The sequence below is a fragment of the Botryllus schlosseri genome, chromosome 9 (genome assembly GCF_051294905.1).
Source record: "Botryllus schlosseri isolate E-star chromosome 9, Bs_hap1, whole genome shotgun sequence".
NCBI lineage: Eukaryota > Metazoa > Chordata > Ascidiacea > Stolidobranchia > Styelidae > Botryllus > Botryllus schlosseri.
This window is the reverse complement of record NC_137244.1, coordinates 16648375-16670182: the sequence shown is the minus strand read 5'-3', so window position 1 is coordinate 16670182 and position 21808 is coordinate 16648375. Positions and strand designations below refer to the sequence as shown.

Below are 21808 nucleotides of genomic sequence, written 5' to 3'. Positions count from 1 at the left end.
ATACAAAAGTGATACTCAGCAATAGAAATATCAGTGTAAGGTGAATTTAGTTTAATACAGATCAGTGCAATGTATACTGTGCACTGTTCAATGAACTTGAAAATTGTATAAAGAGATATTGTAGCAATATCAAATGCAAACTGCAGCTATAAAAAGGGGACGGTGTTGAATTTAGAATTTGTAGATTTTTCAAAGGACTCAGAATGTGTCGCTTGTTTGTGGTTGCAATTTCGATTTGGACTCCAGACGAACCTAACATCGACTACAACACGTTAAAATACCTATTCACGTTCTCCCCGGTAACTTCAAACATCAACTCTCTCAAAGCCGACTTCATCGGCACACCGTCATCCGACACCATCACGTCCACTGTGAGTTTATGACCCTGCCCAAACGATGATAACGATTTCTCTAGGACCAGTTGATTTTCGTTGATGATGGAAAAGTAGTCTGCGTTTCGACCGGGCATTATGGCGAACGTGAGAATCGTATCAGGATCGGGGTCAGTGGCCCACAGTTCATAAATCTGCAATAAAAAATGTAGCATTAAGAAACACATATCACCTGCATTTGTACATATACTATACATTTTGACAGATTATAATCAACTATAATATAGATTAAATGAATATCTCAACAGAGTCCCCACAATCAAAATGATGATATGGAATGTACTTGGTAACTGACCAAACATTGAGTGCGGGCAATATCATAATGAATAATGTTTATAATGGTATGTAGATAATAGTCCAATACACTACCAAAAATAATATCTCAAAACAATTGTCAAACACATATTTTTTATCATGACTCCCTATATACGACACAAATGTCAAGGAGTAATGAGTAGATCTTTCACACATACACATCGCATACCAAAAGCATGCAATCAAAAATTGCAACGAGACTAAAGTCTAAAGTTACATACCTTTGCATTTACGGGAGTAGATCCCATCACTGCGATTTCTATGTTGCCGCCGATAAACTGTGGCGTATACTCATTGACGGATTTGACAGTGATAAACACATTCGCCGAACTGCATTGCACACTCAGCAGACCCCCATCGCAAGCGACGACAGACAGGGAATGTTTTGTGGGACATCCTACGACGAAACGCCACACATTAGATAAGGTAATTCGCAAAATTGCACACCGCAACACACATACCTTCGGCACTACAAACTAGAACTTGTCTGATGGTGATCAGGCCAGTGTCATCGATATCAAAATACAAGCTGCCGCCGGAGATTCTGTAGTTGATCTGTAACATTGACGTAGTGTTGACATATTTGCTAGATCATAAAATGGAATTTGTAGACAGGAGTATTTGTGTATAAGACACAACTCTTTACTTCAAATTTGACGTAACGTGAACAGATATATCTCGAGCATTGAAATCGGAGACGTAGCTATTGCAGTTTTGATAGTCTATTGTTGACCGTTCCCCAATAATATTTAACATTTTCAAATCGGTTAGCATGCAACATCGTAAGTGGGTGACACCGATTCATTGTATCGCACCTTTCCGTTATCTCCGATGTCAACATCAGTTGCATTGACACTCAGAACTGCGGCGCCTTTTTCGGTATCGACAGAAATAGAAGTTGCATACGTATTTTCAGTGAACCTAAAAAGTCAGGCCAGTATAAATACCAAGCATGGAAATTATTTCTGAGACATTCCAACAAACCTAGGAGCATTGTCGTTAGCATCACTCAACCGGATTGTCACCGAGGCAGGCTTTGTCCATGTTCCGTCAAACGCCTCTACTTCCAAGGCATGCCTAAAACGGTTTACGGTTACTACTAGTACTGAATAGAACTGGTATATTACCAAGGCGCTACAATCATATAAGGACATGTAGTCAAGCATGTAGTAGTATAAAATCATAACCTATTTGAGTACTTCGAAAGAATAGAAGTACTTCATTGCTGACCACGTCTGGTAAAGGAATATATCTAATATGGATATACATACGTAGCAGTAGTTTCGCGATCCAGCGGTTTAGCCACAGTGATGTAACCCTCATGATTGATATCAAAATATCCGCCGGGATTGTCGGTGAGACGATACGTGTGATTCGATTTTTCGTCATCATCAATGGAAGACACCTGGGTTCATTACAGATTAAACGAATACCGATAAGCATTACCACCAGCATTATGCACATCATACATACAATGTCAAACCACATTATTGAAACTGTTCACTCTCACCTTCAGCACAGCGACACCCACTGATAGGTCTTCGGGAATGTTAGCGCTCAGCAAGCGTTCAAACTTGGGTTCGTGTTCGTTGACATCATCAACAATCACACGGAAAACGAGGTCAGTGTGCAAAGCCGGAGTGCCCCGATCGGTAGCCCGGATCACCAGCTTGTAGCTGAGCAAAATTGAATATGAAATAAAGTATAGGTCTATATCAAAATATACATAAAAAATAATTTTATGAATTCATCTAACTGTCAAGGTAAAAGTCTGAAATCCAACATACCTTGGCTGCTTTTCTCTGTCGAGTCCTTCAACAATCCTCAACTTTCCGTCGGACGACAGGGAAAATGAATCTGCATCATCGTTCACATCAACGATGGACAAGGAAAATTCGGCATTTTGACCTGAATAAAAGCCCTCAGTAAGACTTGGATGTTTTGAATGATAAGCAGAATAGACTTGTGAGCACAGCGGCGAAATACAATTGGGGTGAATCAAATATATCGAATACTCTTTGAGGCATCATGTAGCTTACCATCGAGGCAACTACTACCAACTTATAACAGCCTGGTAAATTCTTGACAACTGATTGTAAGCTGTTACGTAGCTGATTCAATTGAAGTGTTTTGAAAATACAGTTACCCTTGCCTATTTTACGTGAAAAAATCTCGACAGGGCGTCATATCTGACTTTACTGGGTAATAAGCACATGAATTGTAAGAGACTCTTGGAAGTAGAGAACTTCAATATACAATTGAATAATATATATTCGCATTGAAAGAAACACAAATATTATCGGCTGACACTCGTCAGCATCTAGTAGAGATTGCAGAATAACTTTGTATATCAACATTCGTATTGCCAAACATGACGTCACTGAGATGGAATTTGAAAATTAGAGGCATGAATTTTAATGAAAAAAATACCTTCGTCCATGTCGTTCACAGAAAAGCTAGCGATATCACCCTTTTCGCCTTCCCTGACGTGCACCTCATAAACGGCATCGTTGAACATCGGTCGGTTATCGTTGACATCGCTTATCTGTTTCGTAAAGTAAATCGTGGGATCACAGTACTTGAATCAAAGCCAGCAAAATACGCACCTTGACCGTAAGTTTTTGAAAGCCGGAAAAAGACGGGCTTCCAGGGCTTCCAGTCTCCGTCACCACCACCCACAGAGTGAGAGTCGATGTCAATTCCCTGTCCACGTTTCCAGACACGGTCAGATGACCAGTGGTGGGGTTTATCGCAAACCACCCATACCGATCTCCTACAAAAATTTGCAATGTAGAAACAATGTAAAAATCGAAAAAATACCGGATAGCACTATCAATGCACAAGAAGATATACGTATGTTTCGCATGACGGCACAGCTCGATTTATGACCGTGATCTTAACAGCCTTACAGCCTGTTCTTTGGCACTGATAGCTATTACAAACAACTTAAAAATCACCCAGCAAACAATCCACAACAATGCACGTACCTATAAGTTGAAATTCAACATTTCCCGTAGCCTTGAATGTTCCAATGTCTTCGATAGATTTCAAGCCTTCAACCAAATCAATTGCAGTCGACGAAAGATCGTGCGAAATAACTGGCTGCCGTTCATTGTGAAGAAACAATCGAATGTGCGCGACGGCATACTTTGGATGCGCGCCGTTGTCAGCGGCTTGTATCTGCGCGCAAAAAATTAGTTCACGAATTGGATGAATTGCATTCATGAAACACAACACATATCTTTTAAATTCAATGCAATTAGCACTGCTTACGGTTAGATTGTAAGGTCCGGATGACATTGCAGATGAAATGATGATTTCGCCGGTATGAGAATCGATTGAAAAGATCCCGTCTCCGCTAACGATGGAATAAGTTATCCTTCCGTTATCACCGGAATCGGGGTCCATCGCTTCTATAACCTGCACGGTACCACCTAGAAATAGATACGTTTCGCAGTTATTTTGTGAACAGAACAGATTGGAAAGTGGGCTGTTGGTTTGAGCCTGTATATAAGGTTCAGCCACTTGAAGGAAATTTTGCTTGACAGATAACAAGAACAACAGTTGAGCAGATGATCACAAAATATCTACCAGAGGCAAATACATACTCGAAATAGACGAATCCACAAAGAAATCCGTATTTCCATGCGTAAAAACTGGAGTATTGTCGTTTACATCAAGAACATCGATCGCCAGCGTGACATTGTGGTGATATTGCAATCCGGTGACATCTGGATATTGGAATTTGTTTGAACTCGTAATAATTTGAGTGCTATGGAAACTACCTTTTTCGTCATACGCGACGACAGTAACGTTATAGTGTCCTGTCACTTCACGGTCCAAGGACGCCCGTACGTAGATCTTGCCGTCGTCGTGGTTAATGTAGAATGGAAGGTTCTCACTGTCTTGCAACTCATATCTGTAAATCATATTATCTCCCATAAGATAAGAACTTCGATGCCATCGAATACACATACAAAAAGTGGCATTGCAATTAGATTGGGTTCGGCGCTAGAAAATTGTAGGAAAATGAACAGTTCTCTAGAAGGACCTAAATTTCGAAAATAAGACTGGCAGTAGACAAAATATTTGTATGCTTTTGAGATAGGTATCTACCTGATTTGCGATCCGTCCCTGTCGGTAGCTTTCACAAACGTCACAAAACTACCCGGCCACACATCCTCTCGAACAGATGAAAAATACTGAATTTGATTGAACTCGGGAGGATATTCGTTTCTGTCATCCACGATCAAAAGCAAAGTCGCGACACCCGTCCTGGGCGGAGACCCTGAAATAGTTGAGAGAATAAATTAATTTTTTCTGTAAAATGTCCGTAAATATCAGTCCAATTTGAACTAATTTAATGAATAACTCCAATGCTTATTCATAGATACCACGTACGTACCTCGGTCTCGAGCCTTGATAGTGAGTTGATATTCCTTAGCTAATTCGCGGTCGAGTGCTTTGTTGACAGTTAACGAAGCAGACCCGTCGACGCCGATATTCAAACTGAACGAATCCGAATGTGGGACGGATTGGATACCGTAGATGTTGGTGACTCCGTTGTTACCGTTGTCATTATCAATAGCGGTGAACTGTCAGGCAATGACAAAAGCATAAACAACGCACGAAATTGCGGTTTCAAATGATGTAAAATCCTATCGACTCTGAGAATAATTTGGGAAGTTGTTTATCAACATCAATGAGGAAATGCATGGTTGGTACTCAAGTAGAAGAAGTAGTCATTTCCAAGTGGCTAAAAAAGTATTCTTGGCCTAGTTTTGTCAGGTAAACAAAAAACTCTGAAGTAGCGGTAGACTAAAACAGAACCAATTATGGAAGTAGAATTAGAAGTACTTCATCATGGACCAATTCTGATTGTCTGTAAATGACAATATCAAAACATTTTCATCCATCTGCGTCAAGGACGAGATATCAAAATACGCTCGCTTTATCCTAGCACACCATAAATGAAGACTATTTATTTAAAAATATTTACTCCTGACACAATCACTTCTTATCGTACCTTTGCCAGAGATTGCGCGTGAGAATTTTCTTGCACATGCAAAATAATGTGGTCCGGAGATATAATAGGCGACCAATCGTTCACGTCTTCCACATTCAAAAGCAGCGTACAGCGGCTTGACAGCTGATTCACGCCACCGTCGATGGCTTCAATTTCCACCGATATATATTCTTTCTTTTCAAAGTCCAAAGTATTGAACAGTGTTACGCGACCTGAGAATTCCCGATTGTTGATAGATGTTAAACAAGAATGGCATGAATTTCGAGTTATTTATTTACCCGTGTATCGTTCAATGTGGAAAAACGTCGCATTCGAAGAAGGTACTATTCGGTACAGGATCTCGGAATTGTGCCCGGTATCGTCATCTTCAGCTGCCACTCGTACGATGTGCGATCCAACAGGGCTGTCTTCACGAAGCGTTGCAGTGTACTGGCTTTTTTCGAAAACTGGCCGGTTATCGTTAGCGTCGACTATGCGTACCTCAATTTTTCCTTTCGAAGTCGATGCAGGATAGCCTGAATAAATAAACACTGATGATAACATTTTTCCCCGGGTGGAGTTCTACGAATCTACACGCTGAAGAAAATACAGCGGAAATTATACATATAACAGTGGGTAATGGTATTTGTTTAGCAATTATGAAGGCAATTATTAGCAATTATTTTTTTTCAAATAAGCGTGGGTCAATAGATCTGTGTGAAGGTCAAACAAAAGTTGCAACAGTGCCGTCTCATTTTTACTGCTGTGATTTATTATCACGAAGAAATTGATACGCACTAAATTAAACTAATTGACAAATCCAAAAGTTGAATTCTTTGATTTTAAAGTCTGTTGAAGAATAAGTTCTTATCACTTCACTGAAACTACTTCACGTAATGGACGAAACAGTGGTAAGGTACTTGAGTGTACTGTTTGCATAGATTTTCCATGCTATTGACTGAGTCTTCAACAAGTTGAAGCTTTGTAATTCAATCACCTGTTGTCAAAGTGAACTTACCTCCATCCTTGGCTTCGATTGTCAAATTATATTGTGTGGTAGTTTCGAAATCGAGATTCCTATTGTCCGAAACGGTTAACAGTCCCGATTGGGAATCGAGAGAGAAGGTTCCGTCGTTGGGCGATTGACTTAACAGGCGATAGGAGACCACCCCGTCCAATTCCTCGTCGGGGTCGACAGCTTTGATATCGACCACCGTGTGTCCCACAGGAGCATTTTCTGGAAGGTATCTAGAAAATTTCCATGAATTTTAGAATGTAAACATGTCAAAACTGATCATTGTACCGGAATCATAATATGCTTTGTGCGATAATTATCAAGAATTGCATCAAACTTGAGCGATATATATATCTAAGCTTCAGTAAATTAATAATCCGATCACAAAATAATTCTCAATTATCGGTTACTAGATGGTAATTAATACCCAACAGCTTTTCCCCAACCGGCAATTTTCATTCATTTTATTGATATTTTCATCATTTCAAAACAACACAAGATTGAGATATAATGAAAACAGAGGAGAGTGTTGAAACGACTTGGAGTAACATTTCAATCAGACACCTACCTCGGCCTAGAACAGGTATATACCATGTATGCAAGTTGAATGAAAAGGAATAGACGATAACATATAAGTACATGCCATGAAAATGAGGTGGCACATGTTGGTAGGCAAAGTCTTAGGAGTTATGTGATTGTAATGTTACCAATGTGATACTTACGTGATTAAGGGAGTTGTGAAATATGGCGTGTTGTCGTTCTCATCCAGAAGACTGATATCAAGAGTGAGATTGGAGAATTGCTCGAACCCGAGACCGGCAAATTTGTTCCTGCCCATGATGGTCAAACGGTACTGGCCGATGGTTTCCCGGTCCAACTTAGAGTTAACATGGACCAGTCCGGAAAAGGTGCCGATGCGGAAGTGACCGTAGGGATTACCGCTAACAATGCTGTAGTAAATTTCTTGGTTGTCGCCTAAAAATGAGATGTGGAAAACATTAGTTTCATAAAACGCTTCATAGGCGCAATTTCTTTCTAAATTTACAGCAATATTAGCATTTGTTGAATCATACCAGGATATTGAATCCATTTTTCAAGTACTGAATTTATGCACCGAGTGGTGTGGAGTCACGCGCAAACAATGCCTTCAAGATATCATAAGGTCAATAGTTTGTGTCTATTTCCTCGTGGTTTAACAGTATATTGTCAGTTGTGAAAACTTTGTGGTCCATTAAGTCGCGTGTTAGCTGTACATGCGTTTTCAACACCGCTATGGTCGGGACAGTAAAAAAAGTATTTAAACTCGTTAATTAAGGGGGCACCAGTGACATCTCGATTGTTGGTTCCTATTATTATTTCATCATAGCACACGAGGCAAATTCAATCATCACAATGCACGCAAAAGTCATTGCGCATCGCCAACTATGTCACAAAGTTCACAGTATGAGTAATATGTAAAGCATCGCTGACCAGCATTTTTCAGATGCCCTCTAAGATGTGTTAGATGTTGTATCAAAGGGGGAAGGAATATTTACTGATGAATCAACATCGCAAAGTGCCAGACTAGACGAAACAAAGAGAGTGGCCATCACACATCTCAATGCTGCTGATACTTCACTATAATAGATGTGCAAGATCTAGTCAGAGTTAGAATACATTTTTGGCTTCGTCATAATCCAAACCCCAGACTTGTGGAGCACACCACTGACTAGTTCACATCAAACCAACAAAAGAAGTACCCTCACCAAGGTCGAGATCAGTCCCATGCACCCTAGCAACGACCGAGTCAATGTGGGACTCTTCTGATATTTCGATAATGTCATGGCCCTGCACGTGCAGCATAGGTTGGTGGTCATTTTCGTCGGTGATATAAATGTACACACGGGCGATGGAGTGCAAGCCTGTAAAACATTCAGCATTGAATTGACAGATAACTTATGCAAAAGCTAATAGGAAATAACCCACACCCACACCAAAGACGATGTGGTTTCACAGATAAATCAAGTACGATGGTTAATTCAGATGATATTCCCTGTTATCATCAAATTATAATCATAACCATATAATCTCGAGTAATCACCGGCATATCATGATTGAAGCTTTGATGATTGAAAAGCCAAATTGGGCATGATCATTTTCTCCTGTCAGTAATGGATTGTGAAGCAAAAAGATTGATGTTATATAAAACAATAATAATACTGACCGGGTAGTCAGCATTTTTAATTTTCTTTTCGACAGTACACCGTGTTAATGTGAGTCAGGATAATTGCTGCTGTAGATGAGTTATTGTAGAAGTGCAGACCAGTCAGGGGACCAAAATTTGGAGGTATCAAGCAATGTTCTCATTTAGACTTCAACTGAGGTCTGGTAGTAGAATTCGTGAAATAAGGTTGGGGTCAGTTATTAAGAAACCTAATTTTTGCAATCATTTATAAAATGCATAAAATATACCGCAGACTGAAGTGACACGGGGTAGGACATGGGGTAAAATCCTTTAGAACTCAGCATGAGAAGTGATGGTTTATGTAACGTGGAAATGCCGTTAAACCTATTCACAAAAATATAACTTCAATCAGGGTGTAAATGTCCTACAAACAGAGCGTACTATTTCATCCAGCTCAAATCATGACAACACAATTCACGTACATAAATTGAAGATTCTCTTCGATTTCTACTGAGAGACAATACGCTCAAATGAATATCCAACAGATACCGTGAGGCGTTGTAGGAATTCTGTCACATACCGCCTTGATCGATTGCTCGAACTTGTAAAATGTGCAAATCTTGTAATTCCCTATCCAGTCCACCTGTTCCGGTATACCGTATGGTTCCGTGATTAGCGTGGATTGTAAAATTCGTGTGCATTTCTGAAACATAAAAGCGACACGTTTCAATACATAAGAAGCAAAACAATCGGTATCAGTCTGTGATTAATCAAACGAGTCAAGGCGTTAAATTTAGCCACAAGCGCTAAACAATAGCATGACTCAAATCACAAACAGAAAGTGCGATATGTGATACGCAAGCAGCAATATGGCACAATGTATCCAGATATTCATTTAGAATATCAAGACGTAATGATAAATCGTTCAAAAACAGCTATCGGATTTTCGAGATACAGATACAGAATAATTATATTATTAAAAGTACCCATTCAGTGATTTTTGTGGAGCCAAACTGATATCAGAATTCGAAGTTGATAGGTTATTGCCAATGTAGAGTAGATGTGGTAAAGGCTTAAGATAAAGTGGTGCATGAAACCTACCATTATCGCCAATGATCGAATATTCAACATAGGAATCCTGGTCCCGGTCTTCTGTCTCTAAGTGCCCCACGACGGTGCCGTACGGAGAGTTTTCCGACAAATCAAAGCAGATAGGGGTGGACGTAAATTGCGGCGCCTCGTCGTTAACGTCTTCGATGTCTATCTGCAATTCCATGGTGGACCGGTGCGTCCCGTCATCGGCAGTGACTTAAAACGATAAGAAGTCTCATTTATATTAATCCTGTGATAGTAATTCAAACCTGGCATTTGGACATTGAATCTACCACAAATGCGCAATGTGACGTCACAACTCGCTGCACTTAACACTGGCCACCATTTCCCAACATAACTCAAGTACTGGGGTGGGCTTACACCACAATTCAAGGTAATAATAATAACTGATATTGATAAATATCAAACATTTTCTGTGATATTTATCAGAATATAACCATTGTCATGTTGGTATTAGGAAAAGAGGGTATTTATTTAATGGAATACAGTGGTTTTAACTGGTAAATATTCATTATAATCATTTGGTTGTATGATGTCTCAGTGGTTTTGTTCTTTAACGATGCTTTTGACGCACAGTACACCTTGTGCAGAGTGCACCAATATTCTATAGTAACGTATTTGATTTGTACTGCGTTTGCTTTTGTGACTGTACAAATATTTGGGTTCGTCGGAGTATCGAAAGGGTTGGTAAGGTCAAGAACCACTGAAATGATAGTAATTAACCTACTATAAATCAATTCGAAAATTCTCTTGAGGGAGAAGATACAATCGTTTTATCTAGTATGTTTGAAAATATCTCCTACCTTCAAGTAGATATTGAGATTTTCTCTCTCGGTCAACTCCAGAGGGTCCGACGGATACGACAGCTTCGACAGGGTCGATGACGAAGTCCGATCCCAAGTCTCCTGATTTGGAGCTCAGTGAATAAGTCAAGACATCGCCGGAGTCCAGGTCGGTCGCCTTGACCGTGGTCACTTTGGTACCGGGCGGTTTCGATTCGGACACGCTGGCACGGGCCAAGCCTTCCGGAAACTCGGGTGGGTTGTTGTTTTCGTCGCTGACCTCAACTGTTATCTAAAATACGAAGACGAAACCGAATTTACATACATTTGACTATATTTGATTATATTTTATACTTGAATGCATAATGATACACAGTAGTCTCGCGACTCCAGTCACCTCGATAAGATATCAATTTGTATCGGACCAAAATGCTGCCATTTGTGATGGAATAAACATAGGAATTGGTACTCATGGTATTGGCCTGATCCGAGCTTATAATGCACATTCGATGCAGAGTAGTCACTTCATCATAGTTTGTGACTCGGTAGTCGGTACAAATGACTTTCGGTCGCGAGATGACGACATTCATTCACCCGCAACCTCACTAGCAAAATAACGACACGTTGTTGAGAGCAAATTTTCCACTTGGCGCGTTACAACGCATCATCGATGTCAGAGCGTCATTTATTTCTATTGACACCTTCCTTTCTTCCATTGTATCGCAGTCTTGTGGTATATTAAAATGATGAAATTGTTTACAATAAGTTGAATTGAATTCAGTTGTCAGAATATCAGGACCGGTGGCGAGCGGTCGACGGGAAATCGATGAAGTGTGGAATATCGGTATAGCAACCGTCAAGCGTACGAGCTATCATAATACAGCTGACTGCATGTTGAATTTGAGACAAGACAAAGTTCAGCAGTAGTCACGCTAAGTATTGAACACAGCTTGCATGCTACAACAGAAACTGCCATGTCAGCGTTCCGGATGTGACTTCGCGAAACGTCATGTAACATTAATCATTACCATATTAACAGCGACATGCGACATATTTCAGTAAATGTTACAGAGTTGACACTTGACAGGCGTGTGCAAACTCAAGAAAAACGAGCGCAGGAATTTCCTTGTGCTTGACTTATTGTCAATGCGTCAGGCTTTTTGCGGAAGTAAACAGCCTTTAACCCCGCGCCCCGTCAGTGACGGGCCGTCACTCGTCAGCGGTTCGAATCTAAGAAGGGAGGCCAGGAGAGCTTTTCCAGCAACTACCAAAAAAGCTAACCAGTCATAAGAACTTTTCTAGATTGCATTAAATTATCCAAAGTAGCAGTAAAAGATACTGATCGAAAATGTGTGACAACCAAAGTCTTCGTGCGGAGGCGATGGCGTCCACTTTTAGCGGGAATCCGATATTTTACGGGCCCGTCCATTTCAACATCACGCTGCCTGCGGAAGATACGCGAACGACGCATTCGAAAGAGTTGGACGAGATGCCTGTCAAGCTCGAGAAGTCAGCAAGTGTTGAAGACGAGATCGACGCACAAGTCGAGGATTGCGCCTACGAGGATTACGTGAGCAAAAAAAACGCGAAAGGCGTGTACCCGATTAGGGGACATCCAAAAGGCCGTATCTTGATCATGAACAACGAATTTAAGGACCACAGACAAAAGCGTAACGGCAGTCAGGAAGACGCGAAGAAAATGGTCGTACTCTGGCAGTCGCTAGGCTTCGCCGTCGAGTTTGTAGGCGACCTGACCGCAAAAGGTATGAAGCAAACTGTGGTGGATTTCGTAAACTCGCCCGCAATGAAGCGTGCTGACGTATGCGCGATCATAGTGATGTCACACGGAGAGAAGGACGACTTTATACTGGGCGATGATATGAAAACGAAAACCAACGTCAGCGAGATCGTGTCGGCAGTGAAGCAGTCTGAGGTGTTGGTGGGGAAACCTAAAATGATATTTTTCCAGATGTGCAGAGGCAAAAAGGCACAGAAGTACACGCCTGTTAAATCACCGGGAAGGGGCGCGGTTGAGTCAGACGCGATTGGCTTTACAGAACCCAAATCGGACAGCGAGTGGCTGAGAAGCTTACTCAAAAGCATCATAAAACCTACGAAAAAAGAACACGGTGCCCCGCCGCGTTACAACACACCCAGAAGAAGCACGATCGAGTCGGACAGCGTTGAAAGCGACGCAAGTGCGTTCGAATACACAGACATGGAGGCAGACCTAATGGTGGCTTTCGCGTGCCAGCCGGACCACGTTTCTTTCCGAAACAAGGAAGGCAGCTGGTTCATCAGCGCCATCGCGAATCAGTTCAAGAAGCGCGCGAAAGACTGTGACGTGTTGGAGATCATGGAGCACGTTCGTCGGGAGGTGGGCGAGCAACTGTCGAACATGGCCACGAAGAAGCCGCAGTATCACGAGTGCACGGCGACCGTGGAGAGTAGCGATTCGTTTAGCGGCAAGAAGCTGTACTTGTTCCCAGGGTTTCCGAAGCCCGTGTAGTGGGAACTGCGCTGGTGATAAGCTATACAATACATGTCGTCCACCTATGATTATTTCGCTGTATATTGTGCATGTTGTACTTGATAGCATACTTTTACTCTCATCTCCAGATATAAGCGAATTAGCGCTTGGTCTGTTGGTGTTTCAGGTTTAATTGCGCTTTGTTTTATTCTATGTCAACGCTGTAAATGTAAATACCAAATAAAGTATATTTCTCTGTCTTCAACTCCCTTTTGATGGGATTGAGATATATATATACGGTCTCAACGCGAATAAAATTAGTGGTGCAGGCGCGGATATATTGTGACGTGATTAAAAAATTATGCAGGGTGGTGCGGCGTCGCAAGTGGGCAAGTCCGAAATATAATCAAAGACAATCCCACCCGGTGCGGCGTCACGTCCGGATATGAGCTGCACCCTGCCTCAGAAGCAAAACCTTATTCGCAGTTTGCACACGCTAAAATGAACGCAACACAATTAGTCACGAAAATTTTAATAATGGGAAAGTCACGAGGTAAAATTTTCGAGGTATGCCCTGTAGTCGTGCTTGGTCCCGTGTCTACTGCCCAGTCCATCGACGTGGGGGGAGTTAGCGTTTCGATGGTGATTAATATACGTAATGCAAGTCGTTCTACCAGCGCGCGCAACGAACGTTGAAAAACACTATGCTAGAGACCGACGCGCTGTTATTAGATTTATATATCTCACCGCTTCTTAATAGCCTATCTTCCGATCTATCAAAACGCGAGCACGCAATCACCGATTTGATTCAGTTTAACACAACGGATTATACTGGAAATCGAACATACGTTTGCAGTTATATCATATTTAAAAATATGGTAATAGTACGCCTATATATATAAGTATATAGCAGCTCCAAGAAAAGAAAATGAAGAAATAGGACATTCAAAGCGATTAATGACAATAATCCATAGTATTCGGCATTGCCGCAGTTTTCAAAATCAACACAAGGATCGACATAATCAAATCAAGGTGATCAGTAGGGCAAGTTTTTGCAACTTTTCCAACTTTTTTTTACAGCTTCCGGCAGCTTCCTAATTACTCAGAAGTTATGTATGGTGTTTTAAGCTGTCTAGAGGAATCTTATATCGCAACTTTTCTCCATTTTTTCATGCAACTTTTTGCATTTCTTTTTTCCATTTTTCATGCAACCTACTTTTTACTGGAAATATTTGGCCCTATATGTAAATAGATCGCTTGCTTATTTCGCTGTCGTTTAAATTTGAGGTCCTTTCTGATTTGACGTCAATTCAGGCCGGACTGCCGAAAATTATATTTCCGATGGGTCAGTTTTTTCAGGCTATTGATTTTGTTGAAGTCGCCAACACCGAGTTTGCTACAGTGCCTTGAATACGGATCGATTCGAGTATCCCATACCCTAATAATTTCAAGGAACTTGTCCTTAAATGCAACTTTCTAGTGCAATCTTTGTGAAAAATAAATGCAACTTTTTACTGCAACTTTGGTAAAAGTAAGTGCAACTTTTCACGGGTTTGACTGCAACAAAAACTTGCCGTAGTGACCAGACCCGGATACGGACATACGGTACTCGTATTCTGTATCACAGAAGATGAATTTCGATTGTACAGTTCAGTTGACTCCATGTTGAATTTGAGAAAAGACAAAGTCCAGCAGTAGTCACGCGAAGGATTGATCACGGCTTGCGAGCATTGAATAGTAGACACTGCCATGCCAGCGTTGCGGATGTGACTTCACGAAACGTCATGTATTAATGGTAAACATATCGCAGTGCTGCATTAACATATCTCAACGACGGATTTTCAGTGACTGTTACAGAATTGACAGGCGTGTGTAAACTTAAGAAAACGAGAGCGAGAATTTCCTTGTCGGGCTTGACTTATGACGATGAATACGTCAGGCTTTTTAAGGAAGTATATGGGCTTTAAAGCCCCGCGCCCCGTTTAGATTCTATCAAGTCACATGCGGCTTCAATCCGAGAAGGCAGTCGCGTAAAAACTGGAAGGTCAGTAGTGCTTTTCCAGCAATTACCGACAAAGCTTACCAATCATAAGAACCTCTCTAGATTGCATTAAATTATTCAAAGTAACGGTAAAAGATACTGATCGAAAATGAGTGAAAACCAAAGTCCTCGCGCGGAGGCGATGGCGTCCACTTTTAGCGGGAATCCGATATTTTACGGGCCCGTCCATTTCAACATCACGCTGCCCGCGGAAGATACTCGAACGACGCATTCGAAAGAGTTGAACGAGATGCCTGTCAAGCTCGGGAAATCAGCAAGTGTTGAAGACGAGATCGACGCACAAGTCGAGGATTGCGACTACGAGGATTACGTGAGCAAAAATAACGCGAACGACGTGTACCCGATTAGGGGACATCCAAAAGGCCGTATCTTGATCATGAACAACGAATTTAAGGACCAGAAACTAAAGCGTAACGGCAGTCAGGAAGACGCGAAGAAAATGGTCGTACTCTGGCAGTCGTTAGGCTTCGCCGTTGAGTTTGTAGGTGACTTGACCGCAGAAGCCATGAAGCAAACTGTGGCGGATTTCGTAAACTCGCCGGCAATGAAGCGTGCTGCCGTATGCGCGATCATAGTGATGTCGCACGGAGAGAAGGACGACTTTATACTGGGCGATGATATGAATACGAAAACCAACGTCACGGAGATTGTGTCGGAAGTGACGCGGTGTCCGGTGTTGAATGGGAAGCCTAAAATGCTATTTTTCCAGATGTGCAGAGGCAAACAGGCCAAGAAGTACACGTCTGTTAAATCACCGGGAAGGGGCGCGGTGGAGTCAGACGCGGTTGGCTTTATAGAACCACAATCGGACAGCGCGTGGCTGAGAAGCTTACTCAATAGTATCATAAAACCTGCGAAAAAAACACACAGAGCTCCGCCGCGTTACAACTACAACACACCCAGAAGAAGCACGATCGAGTCGGACAGCGTTGAAAGCGACGCGACCGCGTTCGAATACACAGGCATGGGGGCAGACCTAATGCTGGCTTTCGCGTGCCAGCCAGACCACATTTCATTTCGCGGCTGGTTCATCACCGCCATCGCGAATCAGTTCAAGAAGCGCGCGAAAGACTGTCACGTGGTGGAGATCATGGAGCACGTCAGTCGGGAGGTGGGCGAGAAACTGTCGAACATGCCCACGAAGATGCCGAAGTATCACGAGTGCACGGCGACCGTGGAAAGCAGCGATTCGTTTAACGGCAAAAAGCTATACTTGTTTCCGGGGTTTCCGAAGCCCGTCTAGAGGGAACTGCGCTTTTGATAAGCTGTGCATGTCGTTCATCTGTGATTATTTCGCTGTCCAGATAATCGCTGTACATTGTGCAAATGTGCATGTTGTATATTGATATACGTTCACGTTCGTTCTCATCTCTAGATCAGTGCGAATTAGCGCATGGTATGTCGGTGTTTCGGGTTTAATTGCGCTTTCTTCTATATTCTATGTTGATGCTGTAAATGTAAATACCAAATAAAGTATCTTTCTCTGTCTGTATATATATATACTATATATATATTCATCTCCCTTTCAATCGGACTCGGATAGTTATTCGGTGTCAACGCGAATATAAATAGTGGTGCAGGTGCGGATATATTGTGATTTGATTAAAAATTATGCAGAGTGGTCCGACGTGGGGGGGGGGGGCGTTAGCGTTTCGGTTGTGCTTAATATACGAATTTTGCGCGAAAAGTACGCGTTCGATGGTCGTCACGTTTGGAAACGGCGATTGACAAGTTTTAACGCTCATCCGTATTAAGAGGGAGCATTATTCGCGTGATCACGTTTAAACGGCGTCGGAAGCTAAAATTCCCACAATTCACACAAACTCTTTTCTAGAAAGCACAATAACGTGCTAATAATCCAAATTAAATACAGTCGAAAGTGGTATAACCCATCAAAACTCCACAATACACAGGCTAAATCTCGTTACTTTTTCCAACTGCATGGAATATACGCTCGCTCGTTCATCGAATAGCCCTGTATTGCCAGCTACGTTCCTCGTTATTAATCAGCATTACTTTTATAATAATACGGCATGATGTATGATCACATAAATCTTGAATTTCAAGAGAGATAATATGAGAGAATAGATCCATAGCAATATTTTGACCATTTATTATGCAAGGCGTTCTACCAGCGAGTGCCATTCACGTTGAAAAACACTATGCTAGAGACCGCTGCGCTGTTATTAAATTTATATATCTCACCGCTTCTTAATAGCCTATCTTCCGATCTATCAAAACGGGAGCGCGCAATCACCGATTTGATTCTGATATCAAAATGGATTACAGTATACTGGAAATTTAACGTCCGTTTACAGTTACATCATATTTAAAAATATGGTGGAAAGTGCATAATGGCTGGCCTAGAGGCTTGTTATTATACGGTGACAGCTCCGCGTGTATACGATGTTTATACCGTATCCATTTCGTTGGAAATTCTTAAAAGTTTTGCCGGTTCGTCTTTCGCGTGACTAGCGATTCAGGTGCAATAAGGGGCTTGGAAATGCGCGCAGGGGTGGCTTGTAACGTAAAGCAATGATCTGTCTAAAATTTGGTTCAGTAAAGCGAAAGTGAGAAAGCATACCTGTTGTTATACAATTTCTATTCCCAGATGGGATATACAACTATCCCTCACTGTTAGATTCCAAACTTTAGATCGAAAGCTATCATCAGTCCTCAACGCATATATTTCTCGCGCATATCCAATATACATGGTAAATGGGCGGGGATAGCTTACACTCGGTCGAGTGCCACTCAAGTACCGGGAGAAGCGAAAGCAGCTCCTTGTGTCACCTTGAGTACAATGTACGCCTATTTGCCAGAGTGCAGGTGACAAACATTACTCCATTGACGCCGACAATTAAATTCATATTAACGCTACAAAGACTCGCGACAATAATTGTTTGATCTCTGCAGTGAACAGCTGCGCGGAAATATCACGACTGGTATGCTGGCATAGTAGACTTCGTAGCCAAGTTAGCGGACCGTTATGTTAGGTGACGTGCGGTCCAATGAGGCAGGTGAGGCAGTGCCTCACCTGACGTCAGGGCGAATAAGTGAAAATTGTGAAAACCCTCCATGAGTCGATGATTATTGATATTTTACATCGACGTTCATAAATAACTAAATTTGAACAACATTTTGTCACACAACATCATCAATTTTCATAATTATTATTCAAAAATACAGCGCGAAAGGAGACCTGCGACAATGCAATTCATCATAAATAGCTCGAAATTCATAACAACTGGTATCAATCAAATGCTATCGTCACAATGATTCCGAAAATCCAAATATTAACAGTGTCAGACCACCAGAACCCCCTCAAAATCGCCAAGGAAGGTGACATTCGGCTTTATTACAAACAATGACATCGCAGAGAAACAATGGCCAGGTGAGGCACAAACGAATTTGCCTCATGCACTATTCGCTAACAATTGGACAATCGCTGCACGGTGAAACGCGCTATCGATTTCGAAATACAACAGTCTTGACTCTTGACTGTCTTGTAGGAATTATATAGTAGCGACGGCCAATACGTAACTCGGAGCAAATACATTCCCTTACTTATGTAGCTGGTATTGATTTTCCGTTAAATTATGGTATGTGATAGCTACTTGCATAGGCTGCATTGTCGTTGCTTTATGCTTCGAATAATTTATACCGGTACTTGAAGAGATAGTAATTATTATCCGTCTAGACCAGGCCTGGGCAAAGTGCGGCCCGCGGGCCAAATGCGGCCCGCGAAGCCATTCTGTGCGGCCCGCGTAAGGTTGCTTGGAATTCATAACATTAAACCTGCTTTTTGAATGTTGATGAGTAGTGCTCGCGATTACTATATGACTCATCATATCTATCACCCATAAATTATGAACATTGAACAGGCATGTCAAAAAGAGAAAGCCGAAAGCTGAAATTCAAAGAAGGTTAAGGGCACTAAATATTTGTATACTGGAGTTTAGGGGTAAACCCGTCCTTTTAGTTTTTGCCGAGCATGGTGCCGAGATTGGTTGCTATTTTTATTTATTTATTTATTTGTTAAGAATTTTAATTATGCCAAAAACACGAAACACTCGGTCAAGGGAGGGTGAAATTCAGAAAATCTGCAAACTTCGCTCAACATCAAGGCTATATGAGCTACACACTGCTCGGAATACAGCAACCAAGACAATTGCTTTGTACTATCCCATATACATTTCCGTGCAGTGGTTCTCGAACTGGGGGGCGTGAATGCATCTGAAAAGAGGCGCGAAGCTGAAGTTGAATGAAAACATTTTGCGCGCCCAGCGCGATTTAACCCCAGCTTATAGTTTATTGCTCTGTGTATTGTCCGACTTTGATATTACAGAATTCTCTCATAAACAACCATAACCTTCCAGGCCATTAAACTATCCGTCGGGATTGCTAGCATGCTGGTTGCTCTTTTTAATATGTTTTTTTGATATCATGCTAGGGGGGGGGGGGCGTTGGACGCGAAATTTTTCAATATCACAAAGGGAACGTTTCTAAAAAAGTTTGAGAACCACTGTTCTAGTGCCTTAAAAGAATAACGTGGAAAGTTGTTTAGTGAGTTAGCAATGTATCATGTTCAACATTGTTTCAAATCATGACTGCAAATAGATATTTTTTAAAATTTACCGCCGCTTTCTCATTACCTAACATCAACACATTCACTGAGCAGCATTTATCAACAATGTAATTTAGAAATATATCAAAATACGCCGGAGAATATAGCTAAAAGTTTTCACTCGGCCCGCCAACGTATTTTCCACTTCTCATTTGGCCCGCGGAGGAAAATAATTGCCCACCCCTGGTCTAGACCGCACGTCACTGGTTATGTTTCATGAATATTGTACAAAAATATTGACAAGACCTGTTCGATCGCCTGGCTCAGGGGGCGTCAGATCAAAGTAAAGTCTTTGGTCCTAAACTTACAATCAAATTGCTCTAAAAAGGGCGATATAGGACGCATATATAAATATATATAGGTATATAGTAGCTCGAAGATAAGAAAATGGAGAAGTAGAACATTCAAAGCGATAAATGACAATAATCCATAGTATTCGGCATTGCCACAGTATAAGACAAGGATCAGTATAATCAAATCAAGGTGATCAGACTCGGATGCTCGTATTCTGTGCGACCGAAGATGAATTTCGATTTGATTATCTAGTTTCGAACTGTCGTCTGAAAGGCATGTTTGACACGAACATATTTTAAACTGGGTCACTGACAATCCAGGTAAAGTATAGAGAATTTCCGATCCCAGAGCAAGAAAAACTTAGCAATATCGCTTTTGACGTATCTTAATACTGCGAAACCGTCTGGTTAAGGTGTGCTGTATTTTTTGTATTCATCCACGAGAATTGTTGATGTCTTAGCGAAACTTAACAATCTTTTCGCTCCAATTTCGATAACACCAGAGTACGGATGATTCGGATTGAGCTGCTACCAGAATTCCTTTCGCGACAGTGCAATATTTGTACACAGCGACTTATGTGTCTATGTGTCGACTATGTGATTAGTAACACGGTTTATTAGTTTTATGGAAAGGCTGTGAGCATTATCCGTACACGGTTCCAACAAATATGTTTCGAATCAAAACAAATTGCACGCTGGCGCGGCTTGATTTCACCAACATTTCGTTCACGAGATCATACAACGTAAAAGGGACGCATGGTTAGGTGCGACCCGTTATTTCCTCATTTGCCAAAGTCAGCGGATAAGTCTTGACCGAGCGAGGAAAACATATTGTTGAATAACGAAATGGCGTGACAATTGCATGATGAGACCAATTCAATCGAAACGCAAATGCCGGGTATATCCTTAGGCTACCCACTAGGATTGCGTATATAGCGCTTTGTCATGTGCAGGTCAGTATAGCCACTATAAAGGCGATAAAAGAATCCATTTCTGAAGCCACAAACGAAATGTAGGCGATCCTACTTCAGGCGTGAATTTAGCCCGCAAGGTGATGCTGTATGTGTCACGATCGAATCACGAGAAAATTTGAGTGATCGATATTGATCTCATGAGGGCCGACTGGTACCGTGAGCTTATCGCTGAAATATCTAAACGCGCGCGGCAAGGATGGAAGTTGCTAGTTTAGAAATGCGCCGCGGATTGCTTTGAAATTGTACGCCCTTGCCACCGGAAAGTGGAGACTACTGTCACTATCTATATGCAATTTTGTTTGGTATAATTTACATAATCGCAGGGCGCTTCGGAAGTTATCTGCTGCTTCGCTTTAACACCGAGCGAGATTGGAGAAATTCCAGAACGGTTCGTCACTTTTATTTCTTATTAAATGATAAAATACGACAGGCATTCTATAGTCCGCTCCAATCCACCTGTTCATTTGGATTTTACCTGCTTGTAAATCCCAATTTCAAGGCCTGTAACAAACATCAACCAGTCGTGAGTGACAATAGCCAGATTGTGGCAGGCGCCTAGGCCAAGCCAGAATGAAAATTTGGAGGAGCAAAGTTTT

At 41.6% G+C, this 21808-nt stretch overlaps 3 protein-coding genes across 4 annotated transcripts in view; 2 read left to right on the top strand and 1 right to left on the bottom strand.

The window, feature by feature from the left end:
* LOC145446177 (protocadherin Fat 4-like) overlaps positions 1 to 21808 on the bottom strand; it is a 58340-nt gene that overhangs the window by 12921 nt on the left and 23611 nt on the right. For both annotated transcript variants that reach the window (XM_080324414.1, XM_080324415.1), the window contains exons 11-34: positions 10808 to 11078; positions 9993 to 10199; positions 9472 to 9594; positions 8473 to 8628; positions 7450 to 7702; positions 6731 to 6960; positions 6012 to 6248; positions 5734 to 5945; positions 5113 to 5302; positions 4824 to 4995; positions 4493 to 4626; positions 4316 to 4438; positions 3981 to 4141; positions 3695 to 3887; positions 3314 to 3480; positions 3138 to 3252; positions 2495 to 2615; positions 2218 to 2383; positions 1979 to 2112; positions 1692 to 1784; positions 1523 to 1628; positions 1169 to 1262; positions 929 to 1104; positions 282 to 526 (exon numbers count right to left, since the gene is read on the bottom strand). In XM_080324414.1, the coding sequence (XP_080180540.1) occupies positions 282 to 526; positions 929 to 1104; positions 1169 to 1262; positions 1523 to 1628; positions 1692 to 1784; positions 1979 to 2112; positions 2218 to 2383; positions 2495 to 2615; positions 3138 to 3252; positions 3314 to 3480; positions 3695 to 3887; positions 3981 to 4141; positions 4316 to 4438; positions 4493 to 4626; positions 4824 to 4995; positions 5113 to 5302; positions 5734 to 5945; positions 6012 to 6248; positions 6731 to 6960; positions 7450 to 7702; positions 8473 to 8628; positions 9472 to 9594; positions 9993 to 10199; positions 10808 to 11078 (4079 nt within the window). The remainder of the gene's footprint in view (positions 1 to 281; positions 527 to 928; positions 1105 to 1168; positions 1263 to 1522; positions 1629 to 1691; positions 1785 to 1978; positions 2113 to 2217; positions 2384 to 2494; positions 2616 to 3137; positions 3253 to 3313; positions 3481 to 3694; positions 3888 to 3980; positions 4142 to 4315; positions 4439 to 4492; positions 4627 to 4823; positions 4996 to 5112; positions 5303 to 5733; positions 5946 to 6011; positions 6249 to 6730; positions 6961 to 7449; positions 7703 to 8472; positions 8629 to 9471; positions 9595 to 9992; positions 10200 to 10807; positions 11079 to 21808) is intronic.
* On the top strand, positions 11570 to 13521 carry LOC145446185 (cell death protein 3-like). The gene has a single exon (XM_080324425.1). It carries the CDS (start codon positions 12135 to 12137, stop codon positions 13293 to 13295), a length of 1161 nt encoding a protein of 386 aa, XP_080180551.1. The 5' UTR covers positions 11570 to 12134; the 3' UTR covers positions 13296 to 13521.
* LOC145446187 (caspase-2-like) lies at positions 15251 to 16810 on the top strand. The gene has a single exon (XM_080324426.1). The coding sequence runs from the start codon at positions 15407 to 15409 to the stop codon at positions 16559 to 16561; it is 1155 nt and encodes a 384-aa protein (XP_080180552.1). The 5' UTR covers positions 15251 to 15406; the 3' UTR covers positions 16562 to 16810.

Excerpts from the sequence above, each read along its gene's own strand:
- LOC145446185 (XM_080324425.1), top strand. The coding sequence starts at position 12,135 with ATGTGTGACAACCAAAGTCTTCGTGCGGAGGCGATGGCGTCCACTTTT.
- LOC145446187 (XM_080324426.1), top strand. The coding sequence starts at position 15,407 with ATGAGTGAAAACCAAAGTCCTCGCGCGGAGGCGATGGCGTCCACTTTT.